The sequence below is a fragment of the Diadema setosum genome, chromosome 21 (genome assembly GCF_964275005.1).
Source record: "Diadema setosum chromosome 21, eeDiaSeto1, whole genome shotgun sequence".
Lineage (NCBI taxonomy): Eukaryota > Metazoa > Echinodermata > Echinoidea > Diadematoida > Diadematidae > Diadema > Diadema setosum.
The window spans coordinates 22,313,092-22,330,645 of NC_092705.1; the positions used below are offsets into that span (position 1 = coordinate 22,313,092).

General features: G+C 38.4%; 1 protein-coding gene across 1 annotated transcript in view; it reads right to left on the minus strand.

Moving 5' to 3' along the window:
* Nucleotides 1–17,554, minus strand: part of LOC140244962 (UDP-glucose:glycoprotein glucosyltransferase 1-like) — a 35,418-nt gene that overhangs the window by 12,892 nt on the left and 4,972 nt on the right. Inside the window, exons 6-22 of the mRNA XM_072324569.1 lie at nt 16,581–16,681; nt 15,950–16,110; nt 14,350–14,441; nt 13,637–13,700; nt 12,174–12,260; nt 11,198–11,317; nt 10,474–10,695; nt 9,976–10,101; nt 9,456–9,539; nt 8,303–8,383; nt 6,356–6,479; nt 5,450–5,548; nt 4,457–4,551; nt 3,537–3,749; nt 2,312–2,443; nt 1,179–1,280; nt 419–561 (exon numbers count right to left, since the gene is read on the minus strand). Of these exons, the coding sequence (XP_072180670.1) occupies nt 419–561; nt 1,179–1,280; nt 2,312–2,443; nt 3,537–3,749; nt 4,457–4,551; nt 5,450–5,548; nt 6,356–6,479; nt 8,303–8,383; nt 9,456–9,539; nt 9,976–10,101; nt 10,474–10,695; nt 11,198–11,317; nt 12,174–12,260; nt 13,637–13,700; nt 14,350–14,441; nt 15,950–16,110; nt 16,581–16,681 (2,046 nt within the window). The remainder of the gene's footprint in view (nt 1–418; nt 562–1,178; nt 1,281–2,311; nt 2,444–3,536; nt 3,750–4,456; nt 4,552–5,449; nt 5,549–6,355; nt 6,480–8,302; nt 8,384–9,455; nt 9,540–9,975; nt 10,102–10,473; nt 10,696–11,197; nt 11,318–12,173; nt 12,261–13,636; nt 13,701–14,349; nt 14,442–15,949; nt 16,111–16,580; nt 16,682–17,554) is intronic.

Genomic DNA, 17,554 nt, shown 5'->3' on the forward strand with positions numbered 1-17,554 from the left:
TAGATGACTTCTGTGACCTCCTCACTTGTGAAAATATCTCTATGCGAAAATAACGGTTTTTACAGTATTAAATTTTTGACCGATTCCTGAATTGACACCAATGACGTTAACTATGATGCTGTCGACGACAACAACAACAACAAAAACACAAAATCCCTCCAGGGCCCCATTTCATAATAACTGATATGAAAGAGTTGCTGGAATTACAATTGCCATGGTAACGGCAAGAATCCAGCTTGCCTGATTATGGGATGTTGCCATTCCAGCAAGAGTTGCTTATCTGAACATCATGTTCTACGAAATGGGGAGCACGACTAATTGATTGGTTAAATCTCTGGCTAAAACTCAAAGGAGCTCTTTCATATACATAACAAAAATATATACATGTATTATCCAGTGTGCAGTGATGTAGTCCCACCTGTGCTGCTTCTTCCAGTACTGGGTGTCCTTCCGGGCATCAGACTGGCTGCTGGAGGCGAGGAGGGCATCCGTCCGCATCACCAGGTCACTGGTAGAGTCCTTCTTCTCCCCCTTGGCTACCTTCACCAGGCTACTTTGGAGCTAGGATTAGAAATGAGGACACCAATAATGCTAGCTTTGACAATCACAGGGATGTCAACCTTGCAATATTCTGACAGCTGAAAAGGAATATTTATGGTGGAGTTCACCCTTCCTGCAGCAGTCATGTATGGTGATACAAATTTGTAAAACCTGCCATACTTTTGGCCAAAAAAGACCCAAAAAATTGTACAAAATACTGTAAAAAAAGTAAGAATTGGTATCTCTGTGATCATGCACATGTATGTGATAATAAAATACAATCAAAACATTTCTGTTTTCTATTTTTCCACTCCAATTACAAGCAAGGTTTGCCGGCAAAGAATTTAACTAGATATTCAGGATGGCACTTCGATTTTTACAATCTATATTTTTTTCCCCATTAGTATGGGTCTGACATCACTGATGATTTTAACACGAGCAAGTGAAGATATTAGAAACTGGACAGGGGAAGAGGAATGAGAACTATGACATTAGCACACAAGGTGATAACAATTAAGATAATTATGACGACAATGATTGACAAGAAAATGACAGTGTGGGAACATTTGACAATGATGATTATGATGACAATGATAGACAATACAATAACATCAGAGGTACAAAGGATATTTACTCACTTTATTTTTCACATTAGTTGCAGAGTTACTGCTGATTAGCTTCTCAATCAGCTCAAAGTCTGCCATCTCAAACAGCTCTCCTGGAGAAAATGGTCCATATACCTGCAAAACATATGCCAAGAAGAAAATATAATGATGAAAGTGACGCATTGATGATGGTGAGTTAGGGACTGAAGCTTTGGAGATACAATGTATGTTACTTACGAAGCATTTTTCAATCAACTCTACTACTGATCAATGTGTTTATGCATATGTGACCCTGCATCACAAAAACCAACAAAAAGTCGCCAGACATGGCTTTTTAGTTAAGGGCAGATTTTGAAAGAGCAGACTCTGTAACTCAGATTAAATGGACACTCCTAACCTATCAAAATATTGGATAGAAAGCACACACTCTGGAAAAGTGTGACCGGAGAAAAGAAGCTCTGAAGAACAGGGCCTATTCATTCGATTAATCTTCACCAAACCGTGCTAGATGTGCAATGCGAATGTGACAAAAAACAAAACAAAAACAAAAACAGGATGTAAACCATCAGAGCAACAACAATGAAGGGATTATCAGATGAAGCTGAAATAAAGCATGCTTTTTTAACACCCTTTGCCCATAATTACTGCCAACTTTCAAAGCAGTAGCATCATTTTTTTTTTTTTTTTTATATATGAGAGTTGAAAGTTAAAAGTGTGCAATAAAGGGTTTTTAAGAAATGAAAAGGGACCTTATAAGACACACCTTATTCACAGTACTCTCCACACAAAAAAAAAAGTGTTCCAGAAAAAACTGCTAAAAACACTGTTTTATGATCCCAAGCTTAATCACAATAAAGAAGAAGATTTGCTCTTTCAGAAAATATGAAAAACTCAAAACTGGCAAAGTTGACCCATTTCACTTATTTTCAGTCCTCACACAAAATCAACGTGTGCGACTTTTTGTTTGTTTTGTGATGCACGGTCACATATGTTCATTAATGCATTGTTTATGCATAGGTTCACCATGAGACCCACTAGCTTCTACAAATGTTTTTTTGAGGCCCAGGAAGATTAAATACAACTATTTTTATTTCATTTGCTCTAACCGAGGACTGAGGGAACTGAATTGATAGGCAAGCCTTTATTCAATCCCCAGGGTCTCTTACCCTGCCATTGGCCACCAAGGCCCGGGCACCTGGATCCAGCCCCAGGGTGTCCCTGGCAAAGGCCTGCTGGTTTGCCAAGATGGGAGCAAAGGACTTCTGGTACGCCCGGCTGAAAGCATCCATGTCCATTCCCTGAGAAAAAGAGAAAAAAAAAAACAAACAAACCTGTAATCATTCCGGCAAGTCCCAAATTTGACATTTCTGTAGCTTTAAGTACGAAGAGAAATTCACATTACTTCCTCCAAGACATATGTTGGTATATCACAAAACCGAACTTCCGTCTGACAGCCAGTGCTGGTTCATATACAGTGTACCCTATAACAGCGGGTACTATGTATTCATTGAAATTAATGAGTTGTTGATAAGCTCGCTGGTTTAGTAGATATGATACATGTCTAGTAGATCGAGATTGTTGGTTCGAGACCAAGCCAAGTACATATGTATGTTTGCCCATGATCTTTTTCTTTCTTTTTTTTAAATCACGGCTACTACTGAAACACTGAATATTTGGTGCTTATTTACTTATCATACATCGATGGAGGGCAATATGTCAATCAGTAGCAGTAAAAACAACTCAAACAAGGCACCAAATTAGCTAATAAAGTTGGCTGTAGTGATAGCAGGTTTAAAGGGAACGTAAACCCAAAGAGCAATGTGAATTGAGTGAAAGCAGCAACATTAATAGAAGACATCAGTGAAAGTTTGAGAAAAATCGGACAATCAATGCAAAAGTTACAAATTTTTTTAGTTTTGGTGTTGGAACCTCTGGATGAGGAGACTACTAGAGGTTATGACGTATGAGTGGACAACAGTATAAAGAAAATATAAAGAAAATTTCACAAAAATTCACTTTTCCAGCATTATAAAAGAGCACTTGACTAGCCGCTTTCAGAAAGCAGGAAGAATAATTGCTACCCATAACATATATCAGTATCAAGTTGATGGAATTTGTAATTTTCATGAAAAATGAATTTTTGTGGAATTTTCTTTATATTTTCTTTATATTGTTGTCCACTAATACGTCATTACCTCTAGTAGTCTCCTCATCCAGCAGTTCCAATATCAAAACTTTAAAAATTCATAACTTTTGCATCGATTGTCCAATTTTCCTCAAACTTTCACTGATGTGTTCTACTAATGTTGCTGCTTTCACTCAATCCGCATTGCTCTTTGGGTTTACCTTCCCTTTAACATCTGTAATAACACTGTGCAAGCATCTACTCACATTGACATGGAATTCTTCTGGTGTCTTGCTCCCATCTGAGATGCTCTGATAGTTCTCCTCCTTGATGAGCTTGAAGATGAAGTTCTTGGCAAAGTTCCTCGTCTGTGTTTCCATGGCAGCGTGCATAGCTCTAGGCAGCCACAGGTTGGCAGCGTCCCCGGTGGCAGAGGCCGGGTTGTGCACAAAGCCCACTCGCACGTTGTTGGAAGATTTCTGAGAAGACATGCATCCAATTAAATCATTGAATGCCACAGGAATTGTCAAAAGGCTTTAGAAGAATAACATAAAATATTTGACAATTATTTTGTTCGTTTGTTGAAAGATGCCCACCATTTTTAAACATTTTTCGTTTATTTATTTATTTATTTATTTTATTTTTATTTTTTTTTTTTTGGGGGGGGGGTTTATGTATCAAAATCCACAGGATGGGCAAAAGCACAATGCTTGTGGGTCAAGGGATTTACTACAAAGCTTCATACAACCAAAAGCAGAACCCAAAATGTGTGTGAAAGTGTTTTTGAATCTCATTAACAAACAATGCCATGTGGGACAGTTAGAGATAAAGTGGATTTTGTGAAAAGTCATGTGCACCAAGAATGGCTGAATTCCGTTTTAATTGGGGGGGGGGGGCTACTATTATTTATCAATTCATTCATTTTCCCTTGCATTGTACGCGAGCTGTGCTGTTAAGTCATAACCATATACATTGTACATCTGGGTCCCATTCCAGATGTTAGAATGGTAACTCTTGCTGGAATAGCAACGTCCTGTAGTAACAGCCAATCGGGAAGCGGGATTCTTGTCATTACCATGACACTTGCCACTGCAGTAAGAGTTGCTATCATAGCAATGTTTAAATTTTTACGAACTGGAACGCCGTGAATCCTGATAATTTATGCCATCGGTTCCCCAAAGCTCACCACAAACTGGACGGCGTCTCGCAGGAACTGTCTCCCCTCGGCCGTCTCTGGGTCGGTCACCACCCACATGGACACTGGCCTGACTGCTTCATCATCTGTTATTTTTTTTTTTTTTTTGAAGTACAAATATGTCTTTGATAATCAATAACCATTTAGAGTTTAGCCCCAAACTTTTTATTTGACAGACTATCTTTTGTCATCACTATACTTCCAAAATCAATGAAAGTTTGTTTTGTCTTGGATAGTTCTTCTTTATATAAATCAAAACTTGTCCATAAACCAGTACTAGATGTCATCAAAATATGAGGCATATTGCTACAAAAGAACTTAATTTCAATTCAAGGCATGTTTTATCAGGAGAAAAAAAAAAAACAGCTGCAAAATAATAATTCCCAACTTCATTCTTAACCCAAACTTTGGTAATATTTCACTGGTCTTGCCATATACCAGTATCATCCCTTTATCAAAGTGTGTACAGAAGCTGATTGCTTCCTCTTGATCTAACTCCAAAAGTACAAAATCTTGAGAGAGACAAAAAGACAGATGGACAATAAGTGTACATCAGCATAATGTCTTTTGGACCCTTACTTTGTAGGTTGGAGAAATAAAATCAGATATAGATAAATTCAGTACTCTTGTCATGACATCAAGGGCAAGTGCAAATCAGTAAATCACAAGGTTACACAAGTTTTGGCTTGCCTCTACCAATGAAATAAAATGAGAACAGACAAGTTTTCCCACACATTTTAAGAACTGCACAAGACTAATCATAAATGATTACTATGATAAACCGATGATCCAGGAATCATGAAGGTAATGGCACACACACACACACACACACACACACACACACACACACACACACACACACACACACACACACAAATCATCTAAATTTGTAATATTTCTTTGAAATTCCAAACATTTCCAAGGCTTCTCTAAAGTGACATAATGGAGGACTTTCTACTCTGCTGCTCAACCTGCTTCCCTTACCCTTCTTGGTGAGATAGCGCATGGATCCAGCCAGCAGCCCTCCCATGTGATTGGACATCAGCTGGTGCTCCTCTGGAGGTGTCTCCATTGTGTAGGATGCTGCAGAATCCAATGTGAGAAAACATTGCACCATCTACAATTTGTACATTCGACTTCCAAGTATGAAAATGGTAATCTGGACTTCAAAAAATGGTCTCAAGGAAAAAGAGAAAATTACTTCTTTGCAGCCAGTGCTACAGAGTACTGGAGTGTGACATCATAGCCATTCATCGCCATGGAAACTGGTTCATAACAACCTAATGTAGCCCGAATATCTGTGAACAAAATGGTTGCTAACCATGCTCGAACAGAAGATCGTGACATCATCACTTTGGCACTGTGTAGGATTGCTCATGTTCTTTTGCATTTTCTCATACTTCTCAACATACCTCTGATTCTTGAACAATACTTTTTGTTCTTATCAATTTGAAAAATTCACACTGTCATTAACAGCACGTTAACAATCTAAAAACGCTATGTTGGTGTGACAGAAATTAAACATAGTGAACCTTTTTTTTTTTCTTTTTTAAAGTCATTTTTCTAATAGACCTCACTCCCACACTATGTAACTGCCTATCTTACTTGAGAGCCCTACGATATGAAATGAAATATTTGGCTCTGTCATAATTTTCTTTTTCTTTTTTTTTTATGTGTGTGCATGGGGAGGGGGTTTATCTGGACACCAGTGAGAAATCTATCAGCTGTACTTAAAAATCAAAAGTCCTTCTTTGTATATACACTCTTCTCTTTTAATCATAACATTAGTTTGGTTTGGAGACACCAATTCCATAACTCAAAGAATCCAAGATTCCTTTTTTGGCTGAGTTTGGCAAATTGGCAATGCGACCTACAGGAACCAAGGCTTACCTGAGACTGGAGAGAGATCGATGATGTCATTGTCCGACTTGAGAATCTTGAGATTGAGCCTCGGCATGACGTTGGGCCTAGTCATGGCATACTCCAAGAGGTCAGTGTGGTCACTCACTTTGTTCTGTGTAGAGGTCAGCGGGAGATATGACAGATAATGGTCACTTCAAAAACACACAGTTATTCAGCAATAAAAATGCCTAAAACAGAATTTTACTTAGCTTATTATGCCAAGTATGGAATGCTTAAAGGAATGATGGTATAATTTTGGTTGAGATGCAGATTCAGCTTTGAACTTTTTGCGAGATGAGTACAAACCACTTATGAAATATTAAAGAGCAGACAATAATAAGAGAAATTCAAAATTCACTTGATGTAAATCAATTTTGACATGGCTGAGATATCCAAAAACAAAGTAAAACAAAGCAATTCTGATAAAATGTGAGTCCCGTCTTTTATTAGGATTGCTTTATTTTGGATATCTCAGCCATTTTGAAACAAATTTTCATCAAATAAACTGTGAATTCCTCTTAGAATTGTATGCTATTTCATATTTCATAAGAGGTTTCTCATCTCAGAAAAGTTGGAAACCTGAATCCCAATCTCAACCAAAAGTATATAATCTCTTTAAATGCATAAACTATCTTCATCAATGAGCAACTAAATCTTGTAAGAGTTTGAGGTGCTACTGATATGTGATATTTGACCATCACTATGATCACTTGTATTACGTAAATATACAAGCGTGGGTCAAAGTATGGCTTCAGAGAAGATATGAAATTTAGATTCCTACAGAGTATTTTCATATTTTACCAAATATTTCTTTGTTACTTGTAATGGTAGATGGAACCTGGCAATTGCACATTCATGCATCTTTCCAAAATCACAATCAAATGTTTTTGAAGAAGAAACATTATGAGATCAAAAGGAGAATGTTCCATATTATCATTATTACTTGTCATTATAAACATCATCATTTTTATTGTTAGCATTTCTAATCCTTACAACAACTAGCAGTAGTAGTTGTAGTAACTAGTAATAGTGGCAGTAGAAGTAGCAGAAGTAGTAGAAGTAGTGGTAGTAGTAGAAGAAACAGCAAGTAGTAGTAGTAGTACTAGTAGTAGTAGTAGTAGTAGTAGTAGTAGTAGTAGTAGTAGTAGTAGTAGTAGTAGAAGTAGTAGTAGTAGTAGTAGTAGTAGTAGTAGTAGAAGTAGTAGTAATAGTAGTAGTAGTAGTAGTAGTAGTAGTACTAGTAGTAGTACTAGATGTAGTAGTAGAAGTAGTATTAGTAGTAGTAAGTAGTAGTAGTAGTAGTAGTAGTAGTAGTAGAAGTAGTAGTAGAAGTAGTATTAGTAGTAGTAGTAAGTAGTAGTAGTAGTAGTAGTAGTAGTAGTAGTAGTAGTAGTAGTAGTAGTAGTAGTAGTAGTAGTACAACTGTAGTAGTAGTAGTAGTAGTAGTAGTAGTAGTAGTAGAAGTAGTAGTAGAAGTAGTATTAGTAGTAGTAGTAAGTAGTAGTAGTAGTAGTAGTAGTAGTAGTAGTAGTAGTAGTAGTAGTACAACTGTAGTAGTAGTAGTAGTAGTAGTAGTAGTAGTAGTAGAAGTAGTAGTAGAAGTAGTATTAGTAGAAGTAGTATTAGTAGTAGTAGTAAGTAGTAGTAGTAGTAGTAGTAGTAGTAGTAGTAGTAGTAGTAGTAGTAGTAGTACAACTGTAGTAGTAGTAGTAGTAGTAGTAGTAGTAGTAGTAGTAGTAGTAGTAGTAGTAGTAGTAGTAGTAGTAGTAGTAGTAGTAGTAGTACAACTGTAGTAGTAGTAGTAGTAGTAGTAGTAGTAGTAGTAGTAGTAGTAGTAGTAGTAGTAGTAGTAGTAGTAGTAGTAGTAGTAGTAGTAGTAGTAGTAGTAGTAGTAGTATCGTAGCAGTAGAAGGTAGAAGTAGAGGACTTGCTCACCCTGTAAACTGCTCTCTGGAACTCTCCTGTATTCACAAGGATGCTAGTTACCACTGCCTCTTCAAACATGTCGGGATCGAGCTGCCAACAAACAGGTGCAAAGCAAACATGAAGAACTAATGGGTGTGGCTGACAACATCAACATCTGTTCAATGCTCAGGGTCTTCTGGAAAATCATTGCCATGAATGAAGAGGCTACCCTGGGTAACTAAGACCATATTATCATCATAATGCATGACACAAGTGTAACATGCTTCAGCTCCTTGAACAAATGAATATCATTCGTTTTGTTTGATTATGTAGTTAAATGCAGGAAAATACAGTGTACCAGCATTTTTAACCCTAAAAGGGCCGGAATCTGCCCCCCTAGGTCTTAGCATAGCAAAAAAAGCCTGGCCCTTTTAGGGTTAAAAGAGATTGCAATAGATGTACACATAGGGTGTACCTTGCATTCACATGCACATCCAGACACACACACAGACACTTTTTATGACAATTCTTTTTTGAATTTCACTCAATATCAGGCTCATTCTCACAATGAAACTAGTACAAACAAAAATATCAAACACCTGTATTTGTCTCACTTGCGCTGCTGAATCACATTTTTAAAAAACATACAATACAATGTTTTATGCAAATCATACGAAGCATACAAAAGTAATATAAAATCCTTCATAAATCTCATTATACAGAAAAAGTTATCTTAAACAGCTTGATCAAACTGATCAATATCTGCTTCATTACACAAACTCCACACTTGTAAATACAGCATTTCAAAAAACCTTGCTGTAAACTAAAATCTCATAATTATATTAATCGAACAAAATTCATAATTTCTTTTAACCTATTAAACACACACACAACCTACCTGATGACCACTGTAAACGTCATGCTCGTAACTTGTTTCATGTTTCCAATATTTCCTTGTGCACCTGTAGGTCATCATAATACACCTGCAAGTCATCATTGTACATGTTACATCCTTCTGCTCAAACCAAAATCAGTGGTTACTGGGCACATTAGGTAAGTGGTCGTGAAAGTCGTTCATTGCTTTCTAGGTGGTCAATACAGGCATGTGGTCACAAAGGCAGGTTTGGATGTATGGTATGAACACAGAGATTATTTCTCAACATGTCTTGCCTCAGCTGCTCACCTCATCCTTCGATAATGGCACACCGTTGATGAGAACCCGAGGTATTTCTCTTAGTGCTGTCTTCTGCAAGTATGCCTTGCCATCCTGGATAGAGACACAGAACCACAGAAATACTTCACATAAAAACATAAGCATATACCGGTATGTAAGCATACAAACACATATTCAAGCATATAGATAAGTATATTCATACAATTGTACAAACATATACACATACGTAATTAGTACATAGGCATATTTACATACATACTCAAACAAACAAACAAACAAACAAGAAAACAAACTCAAACACACACACACTCATAGATATATGTTAACATATGACTGGTCCAAGATGGTACAAAGTGACAAAGCGCTTAGCTCAGAATCGATTTGGGTCAAGGAGCTTTGCCATGACCCTCTGAGCCGTCAATATAAATGTACTAGTATTCTGGCTGCCGTCAGCATTTATTTCTCCCTTGACCGTCACGTTAATCATAACAATCATACGTCAATTCCGTCAATTTTTCTAAAAATCCACCTGTCTATGATCATCATAGTCTGAGTCCGGTCCCAGGATTGTGGGGATATCCTCTCCGGGGTACACCTTGTTGAAGACAGAAATCACATCCTCCGGTTGGATCACATCATCGGCTTCTTGGTGGATCTGAGGAAGAAGAAGAGAAAAAAGAAACACTGCGTTATTACAGATGGTTGACAGTTTTTCCCTTGTACCAACAAGTTCTGACGATGATGAGATGCATCTTAATGACAAAGATGGCCATGGTAATGATGATTTATACCGTCAGTGACAGACACATGTTAAGTATCTTATTGTCTCATAAAGCCAATGATTGCTAATCACTTGAGAGACACCATAGTCTGTTCTGACCAAATCTACCTGAAACTCTGAAACTCTGAAAAAGTCTTGGGGAGGGGGCATGGGGGGCCATAATCTCATAAAAATTGGAGCAATTGTCGCAGGAGCAAAATGATGTTGTATCACCCCGAGGACAGGGAGAGGGGAGCAATATCATACCCTTGTGATGAGGTCCATAGCCTTGATCCCATCATCCTCCATCAGGGCAAAGTTGAAGGCCCGGACCATGGCCACCCCGGCATCGTCTGCCCCATCCACATTGTCCTCGTCGTTGACCACGAAGACGAAGCCAAACCTGAGAGGGGCATCGCTGAGGTAGAGCATCTCGGCCTGGTCCAAGAGGATGGCGGAGTCTGGGCTTGTAGGGTCCAGGATCAGTGTCTGTTGATGGAGGGTAAAGGAGACTATCCTATCAGACCCATATGCATAGCAAGTCAGTGCCCAAGAAGTTTGCTTCATGGAAGGAAAGTACACTACACAATATTCACAGCTTTATGAGATTTATTTTCTTTCCCTTGAGAAGGGTGAATATCTGTGATATAGATGCACAATACTCAATTTTCCCGAAGATATTTAATGCAAGAAATAACAATACTATACATGGTTTATAAGCATAGTGACTTCTGTGAAAGATATCTTGATAGTGATAGTGTGAAATTTTTCAAATCTTTTGTGCCCTTCATATTTTTTTTCCATCCATTTGAAAATCACATACAGCTCAGTTAGCGATGTTACACAACCGTTTAGCAATATCTCTAAACTTTCTCTTTTAGTTCACAGATAAGGACTGTAACATGACTTGGGCAGTAAAACACAGACATCTTTGCACCAAACTAAGCGTCAAGGTGACTTGATAAGAGAAGAAAAGGGCTGTGACACTTACGATGTGGAACACATTCTTGGCAATGTGCCTCAGCATTCCCGGGAAAGTGGGCCTGAGGAACTCCTGGACCGAGGACGGCCAGGACCGGTACCGATGGTCACTCTCCAGATCATTGATATACTGACCGAGAGGAAAGGCAATGTACAAGCACAAACAATTTTCTTATTACGGAAGAAACAACGTAAACAATAAAAGTCAAAGGGTTGCCACACACTTACATCAGGGAGATTCTAAAGTATGATCAAGGTGTGTCTACTTGCATCGGAATAGGCAGTAACTATTCCCAAACCAGGCAAACTTGTAAATTCCCTTGTAAGGACATGATGAAATAATGAATGTTTCAGGGAGCCTTGTGCACAATCAGAAAGATAAAAGTATTAAAAACTAACTTATACAATGTATATTGCAAAAGAACATGGCAACATTGTTTTTATGATTGGGGTATCACCACAGGAAATTATCCCCTTTAAAGATTGTGCATGCTGAAAGACCAAAGAGAGTCAGGTTTTCCTTCTATATCATTGTTTTATGTCAGTGTCATAACATCAAACAGCTGAGCTTCTTTGATAAACAGAAATACATATTTCACCATAATATGTCTCTGAGTGTCAAACTTCTCTGCATAAAAATCATACATTGAAAGCACAAAATTCATTCTGACAAGACAAAATTTTGTGTGAAACAATATGTGTTTAACATTTGGATTTGCAACAAATTCACTGCATATCTAATTTAGGTATGGTTCAGCCAAGATTGTAGCACCCTTCAAGCAAATCTGTATTTAAGTGCTAAACAAAAGGACTCAATCAAGATCTTTATCTTATATGGTACATTGCATATGCCAAAGTCGTTTAATTTGTGCCTATGAAAATGCTTCATGTCCTTAACACGAGAATCTTCACACAAAGGCAGCTGAATTCAAACCAGAACACCAATAGAAACAAGATTAACAAACTGGCAGCTCAATAATACTCACAATGACTGCATTGTCACGGATGTCCACAGCATAGCTGTCCTGTAGAGACTCAATCTTGGTTTTCATAACATGGGCAAGGCTGTCTCCCTGTTAACAGACAATAAACAGGTACAAAATATGAAAATTCAAATCAAAATTCATCTTGCAAACAATAAATACAGAAAGCATATGTGACCCGCTACAACAAAATGATCCTAAAGTCGGGCGAAGTCAATTATTTGAAAATTGCATGGCATAATTTCCTAACCTTTTTGCTTTAAATTGATATATAACACATCTTATAAAAATAATCGGCTGCGGAGATATCGATGTTTAAAATAGAGCATGTCGAGACGTCTGGGAAATCACTGTTTCGAGAAAAGCACCCTAAAAGTTTTCAATGCAACGCAATCGCGATCAAGGGACACGCAAGTCACTTTTCACCTCTGGACAATAGAAGGCAAGCCCTAGCAACTCCCGAAATGCTCATTCAAGCACAGCGTCGGCGGTCTCCTCTCCGACCAATCAGTGAGCAGGATGCCAGGAGAAGCGGCTGGGCATAGCGCACCCCGCCTGCACGCACCAGTCGACTGGGCAGTGTGTGAGCTTCACGCTTCGGTTAGCGGCAAGCAGCAAACTGACCAATGAGATCACTCTGTTCGTTGTTATGGGCGGAGCCCATCTGTGGCGCTCAATCCAAATTTTGGAACCAGTTTCTACTTCGTTGAAACGCCAAAAAACATGGCCCAGAAAAACGCTATTTTTTGGTCTTTCCTTTCATCAGTTTGCTTCAAAATTTCGACAGATGATAGAAGATATGTCAGACTACAATAATATATCAAAATCAGAAAATCGTAAGTTTTGACCAATTTTCATGCTCTGACTTCAAACTCGATTTTCACACCTTCGACCGTGTGCGACTTTAGGACCCTTTTGTTGTAGCGGGTCACATATAAGTAATTTCTACAGAGAGGATCTCTGACCATCATGCATACCTCTCGCACCACTGTTAATGTGATGTGCAGAAAATGAACCACAAGTTCCACTTGCACATAGAAATAAAGATTCAAATGTCCATCGATGGAAATGTCATTGTAGCCTTTCTAAACCATGGAGTCTTGTTTCTCCTTTTAATGAGCAGTATTCTGATACACAGAAGTTACAAGAAAAACGACCACTTCGCTGATATCTTACTGAATACTTTGTACAAGACATGAAGGCAGAAGAAGCATATGCGTGCAAAAAAAAAAAAAACTCTTTGAGAAAAGACTACGTACACAACACACACACATAATCTTTAAGAAAAGACTGCATGTTGACTTTGAGATATACCAAATGAGACATACAATGTTCTTGATCTAAAACTTATGTGGCACAGGGACGTAAATATCACATGGCCTTCACGTTTCAACAGTCTTTGCTAAAATTCAAGCTATACTACTTTCATAGTGGAATTGCGACTGAATTCGAGAGGTGTACTTCACCTGAATCCCAAGCTGATGTAGGCCTTCCAATAGTCTTCCTTCAGCCTTCAGTAAATCAAGCAACCTGGACACATGTGACATAAAAGACAATACAGTATTTATCAGTTCTCATTGAAGAATCTACCCCTCTATCAAAGATAACTGCATGGAATGCAGTCAGTATAACAGATCACAGTTATCAACCAGAGATGCACATACCAAAGGCATCTCAATAAATTAACCAACAAATTATACCAAGGCATCACTGTATAAACATACAGGTACCTTGATGAAACCAAGTCATTATTACTGTAAATTTCAATACTTTATATGTATCGTCCAAAATCAGTTATTCAGCCATCTCTTATCTGGACTTCTCTATCATCTGAAGTAAAACATATTCACTCATTGAATCCGGAGAAAAAAAAAATCAAAATGAAGTAATTTCAAACTCAATGAAAAATTCTACAAATCTCACATGATTTAGCTATAATATTCCACTGGGTCAGCAGTTGCACATACATATACATGTACATAAAAATTGTTTCTCCCAAATCGCTTCTCCGGACAGGCACTGGTCCCAGCGTGGCTGGATAACAGGTTGGAATGTATAGCACTTTTTAACTATGTCATTATGTTCAATGTGCTTTACAACATATATTGGGGGGGGGGGGGGTGTCTAGGGGTTATCATGGAGCTAGCTATAGAACTTTGGACATCAATGCAGGACTCACATGAAAGGATCAGCCAGCTCAGTGTCGATGACAAGTCCGTTGATCATTACCATGGCATCCCCTTGATCCACATTGTGGCTCATTGCAAATATCTTGAGGGAATGATCAGTGCATATGGTAAACTAGAAATGTCGTTTTGGCGACTGGTATGCCTCCGCCATAATGCATGATTTTCCCAATAGGTCTAGATAGTACATGTGGACAATGTGTGATTACATTTTCACAAAATTGGCAAAATATTGAAATGACAAGTTTGTCACAAATGTCTTGAATGTTCACCTTCCTTGACCTAGGTTTAATTGGATGAATAGGAGAGCATGTATCTAGGGATTTAAGGACTTTAACTTGACTTTGACCCATTCATACATTTAGGCATTGAGTAATTTTCAAGGTACAGGTGTGGAGAAAAAGTGCAATTTCTGAATTGAATAGTACTGGTAGGTTACACATGCATACACCAAGTGTAAAAAATAATAACCCTGCTGGCATTGCATAAATATGAGGGAAATAGTAAAATTTTGAAGTGTTGCACTTGACCTTTGACCCCTGACCTTTGACCCCATGAACCCTACATTCTCTAGATAATCACTTCCAGTCAGTACATGTATATACTATGTTCCATGAAGATACCTTGAACAATTTTCCAAGGCACGGAGAAAAAAAAAAAGTTTTGATATTTTTACTTGACCTTTTGACCTTTGACCTTTGACCTCATGACCCAAACTTTCACCAGAGAATCTTAATTGGGTAATACATGTATACACGAAGTTTCAAGAAAATATCTTCAGGCATTCAATAGATATGGCGAAAATAGTGAAATTTCATGTATTTGACCCTGACCTTTTGACCTTTGACCTTTGACCTCATGACGCAAACTTTCACCAGAGAATCTTAATTGGGTAATACATGTATACACTAAGTTTCAAGAAAATATCTTCAGGCATTCAATAGATATGGTGGAAAAAGTGAAATTTTATGTATTTGACCTTGACCTTTTGACCTTTGACCTTGAGCATGTGCACCCAAAAGTTGATAGGCACAACTTCACCCCCTAATACACATACATGCCAAGTTTCATTAGGATACCTCAACAGGTTTTGATAGTTACCTTGTCCACAAAATTCATTACGGACGGACGGAAGGACGGACGGACGGAAGGACGGACGGACGGACGGACGGACGGACGGACGGACGGACGGACAACCCGAAAACATAATGCCTCCGGCACCACTTCGTGGCGGAGGCATAAAAACAGATTATTTCATACTTTCATAGTATTGACACTTTAGTCAGATACATACACATAGACTTACAAACATATGTATATTTGTGCATTCAGAAAGACACATAAATGAAGATATCAAAACATACATACAAACAAACATACTTACATACAATGAGGGAGGAAAACTGAAAAATCCACTCCTCAAGTCAATGCTAACTTCTTACAAAAGAAACACATTTCTCACATTTCTCCTAAGCATATATCTAGGACATATCATTGTTTATATATAGCGTCTGTGACTGTGACCACTCCATGGTATCCCACACTACTAGGTCTTTAAAAGAGAAATAGAGAGAAAAGGAAATGTCCACCAACCTTCTGGTTGTCCTTGATCTCCTTCTGGACCTCGCTCCTCACTGGAGTCTTCGTGAGTGACCGGGCCAGCATGGGGAAGTTCTGGCTGACCTCCCGCAGGACATGCAGTGCGTCCTGGGAAGAGGAGGACAGCACACGCTGGGCCGCCTGGAAGGCAATATCTGATGCAAAGGGGGGGGGGGGGTGCGCAGACATAAAAAAATGTTCAATCAATCTCTTGATTTCCAACTAGGCTCAATACACAACACGCTGCAACAAGCCACACTCTGGTGCATTACAAGGAATACTTACTTAGGCTTGCCTGGTTCTATTACAAGCACTTCAATTAAATATATCTTTCACATGGCTTTTGGTCACAAAGAATTGACATAAAACTTTGCAAATATTGAAGAAGTCTCCTTCGAATATCACTTGCTAAATCTTTTAACAATCATACAATGTATGCCCATTGAACAGTTGGCAGACCATTCTGTTTCTCTAACTTCAATTTTTGTTTTGCTTTTCTAATAAAGATAGTGGCAGCACAGAAATGCATAGGTGGGACTACAAGTCAAATGTCATTCATAAGTGCTAATAATCTGAGGAGGAAAAGGAAAACAAACAAACAAGCAAACAAACATGTTTCACTCACCTTGAAGCTGCCAGACTTTGAGGGGTACCATCTTGTTTATGTTATCCGTCAGATGCTGTCTAAACTGGTTCAGTTCACTGGAAAGGTCTGGATGACGCTCCCTGAGTGAAGACATTCAAATCGAAGATTCTTACAAATATTTGAATAAATTGGACTCTTGACTAAGCAATCAAAGTACTTCATGAGAAGAGAAACTTTAAAAAGTTTCATTACTGTGCAACCCAAAATTATCCCAGAGACCAACCTAATTTTTTTAACACACAACATTTTATCACAGAAAAGGAACTTATGGAGCATCATTGATCCAAATAATGAGGGCACTGCCAGTGAAACAACAATAAGCAGCTAACTTTTCGCACGCTACCCCTCCGCAGCAAGTTTGTGAAGAAATCTGACAAGAAATGTGGCTGGAAGGCTCATATATGAGAGTTGTCACTCTGCAGCCTAAAATGGCTAGAGCATGGGGGAGCAAGATCAATAACTATTTCTCATTTGATTCTTTATGAGCCATATTCACATGCTCGACTCATCAGTCAACGGCTTTCAAACTTCACATATTTTGCTCAAACGCATAACCGCACACAAGCCAATCGATAAACTGCAATATGCCACAGTACAGTACACTTAAAGCTTCAAGCATGATTCCATAGCTCACTCATGAATATAGCTTGCAGTGCTTCACAACTGAATACTGTAGAAGTGGTTTCTTTCGCGTACAGAAACTTTCGCGGTGTCCATGGGTATCGACTTTTTCGCGTGTGTTTAAATTCGCGGTCGGTAATGATAGCGTTGTAACGAGCGACGAGTTCAAAACATTTTCGTGTGATGTTAAATTCGCGGTTCACCCTCGAAGCGCGAAAATAAAACCACCGCGAAAGAAACCACTTTTACGGTAGCAGTGCTCCATATGGGCTTTACAAGTAAATTCTAATTTTTCTGTCAAGGTTACATCTTCAAAAAGTCATGCCTCCAAA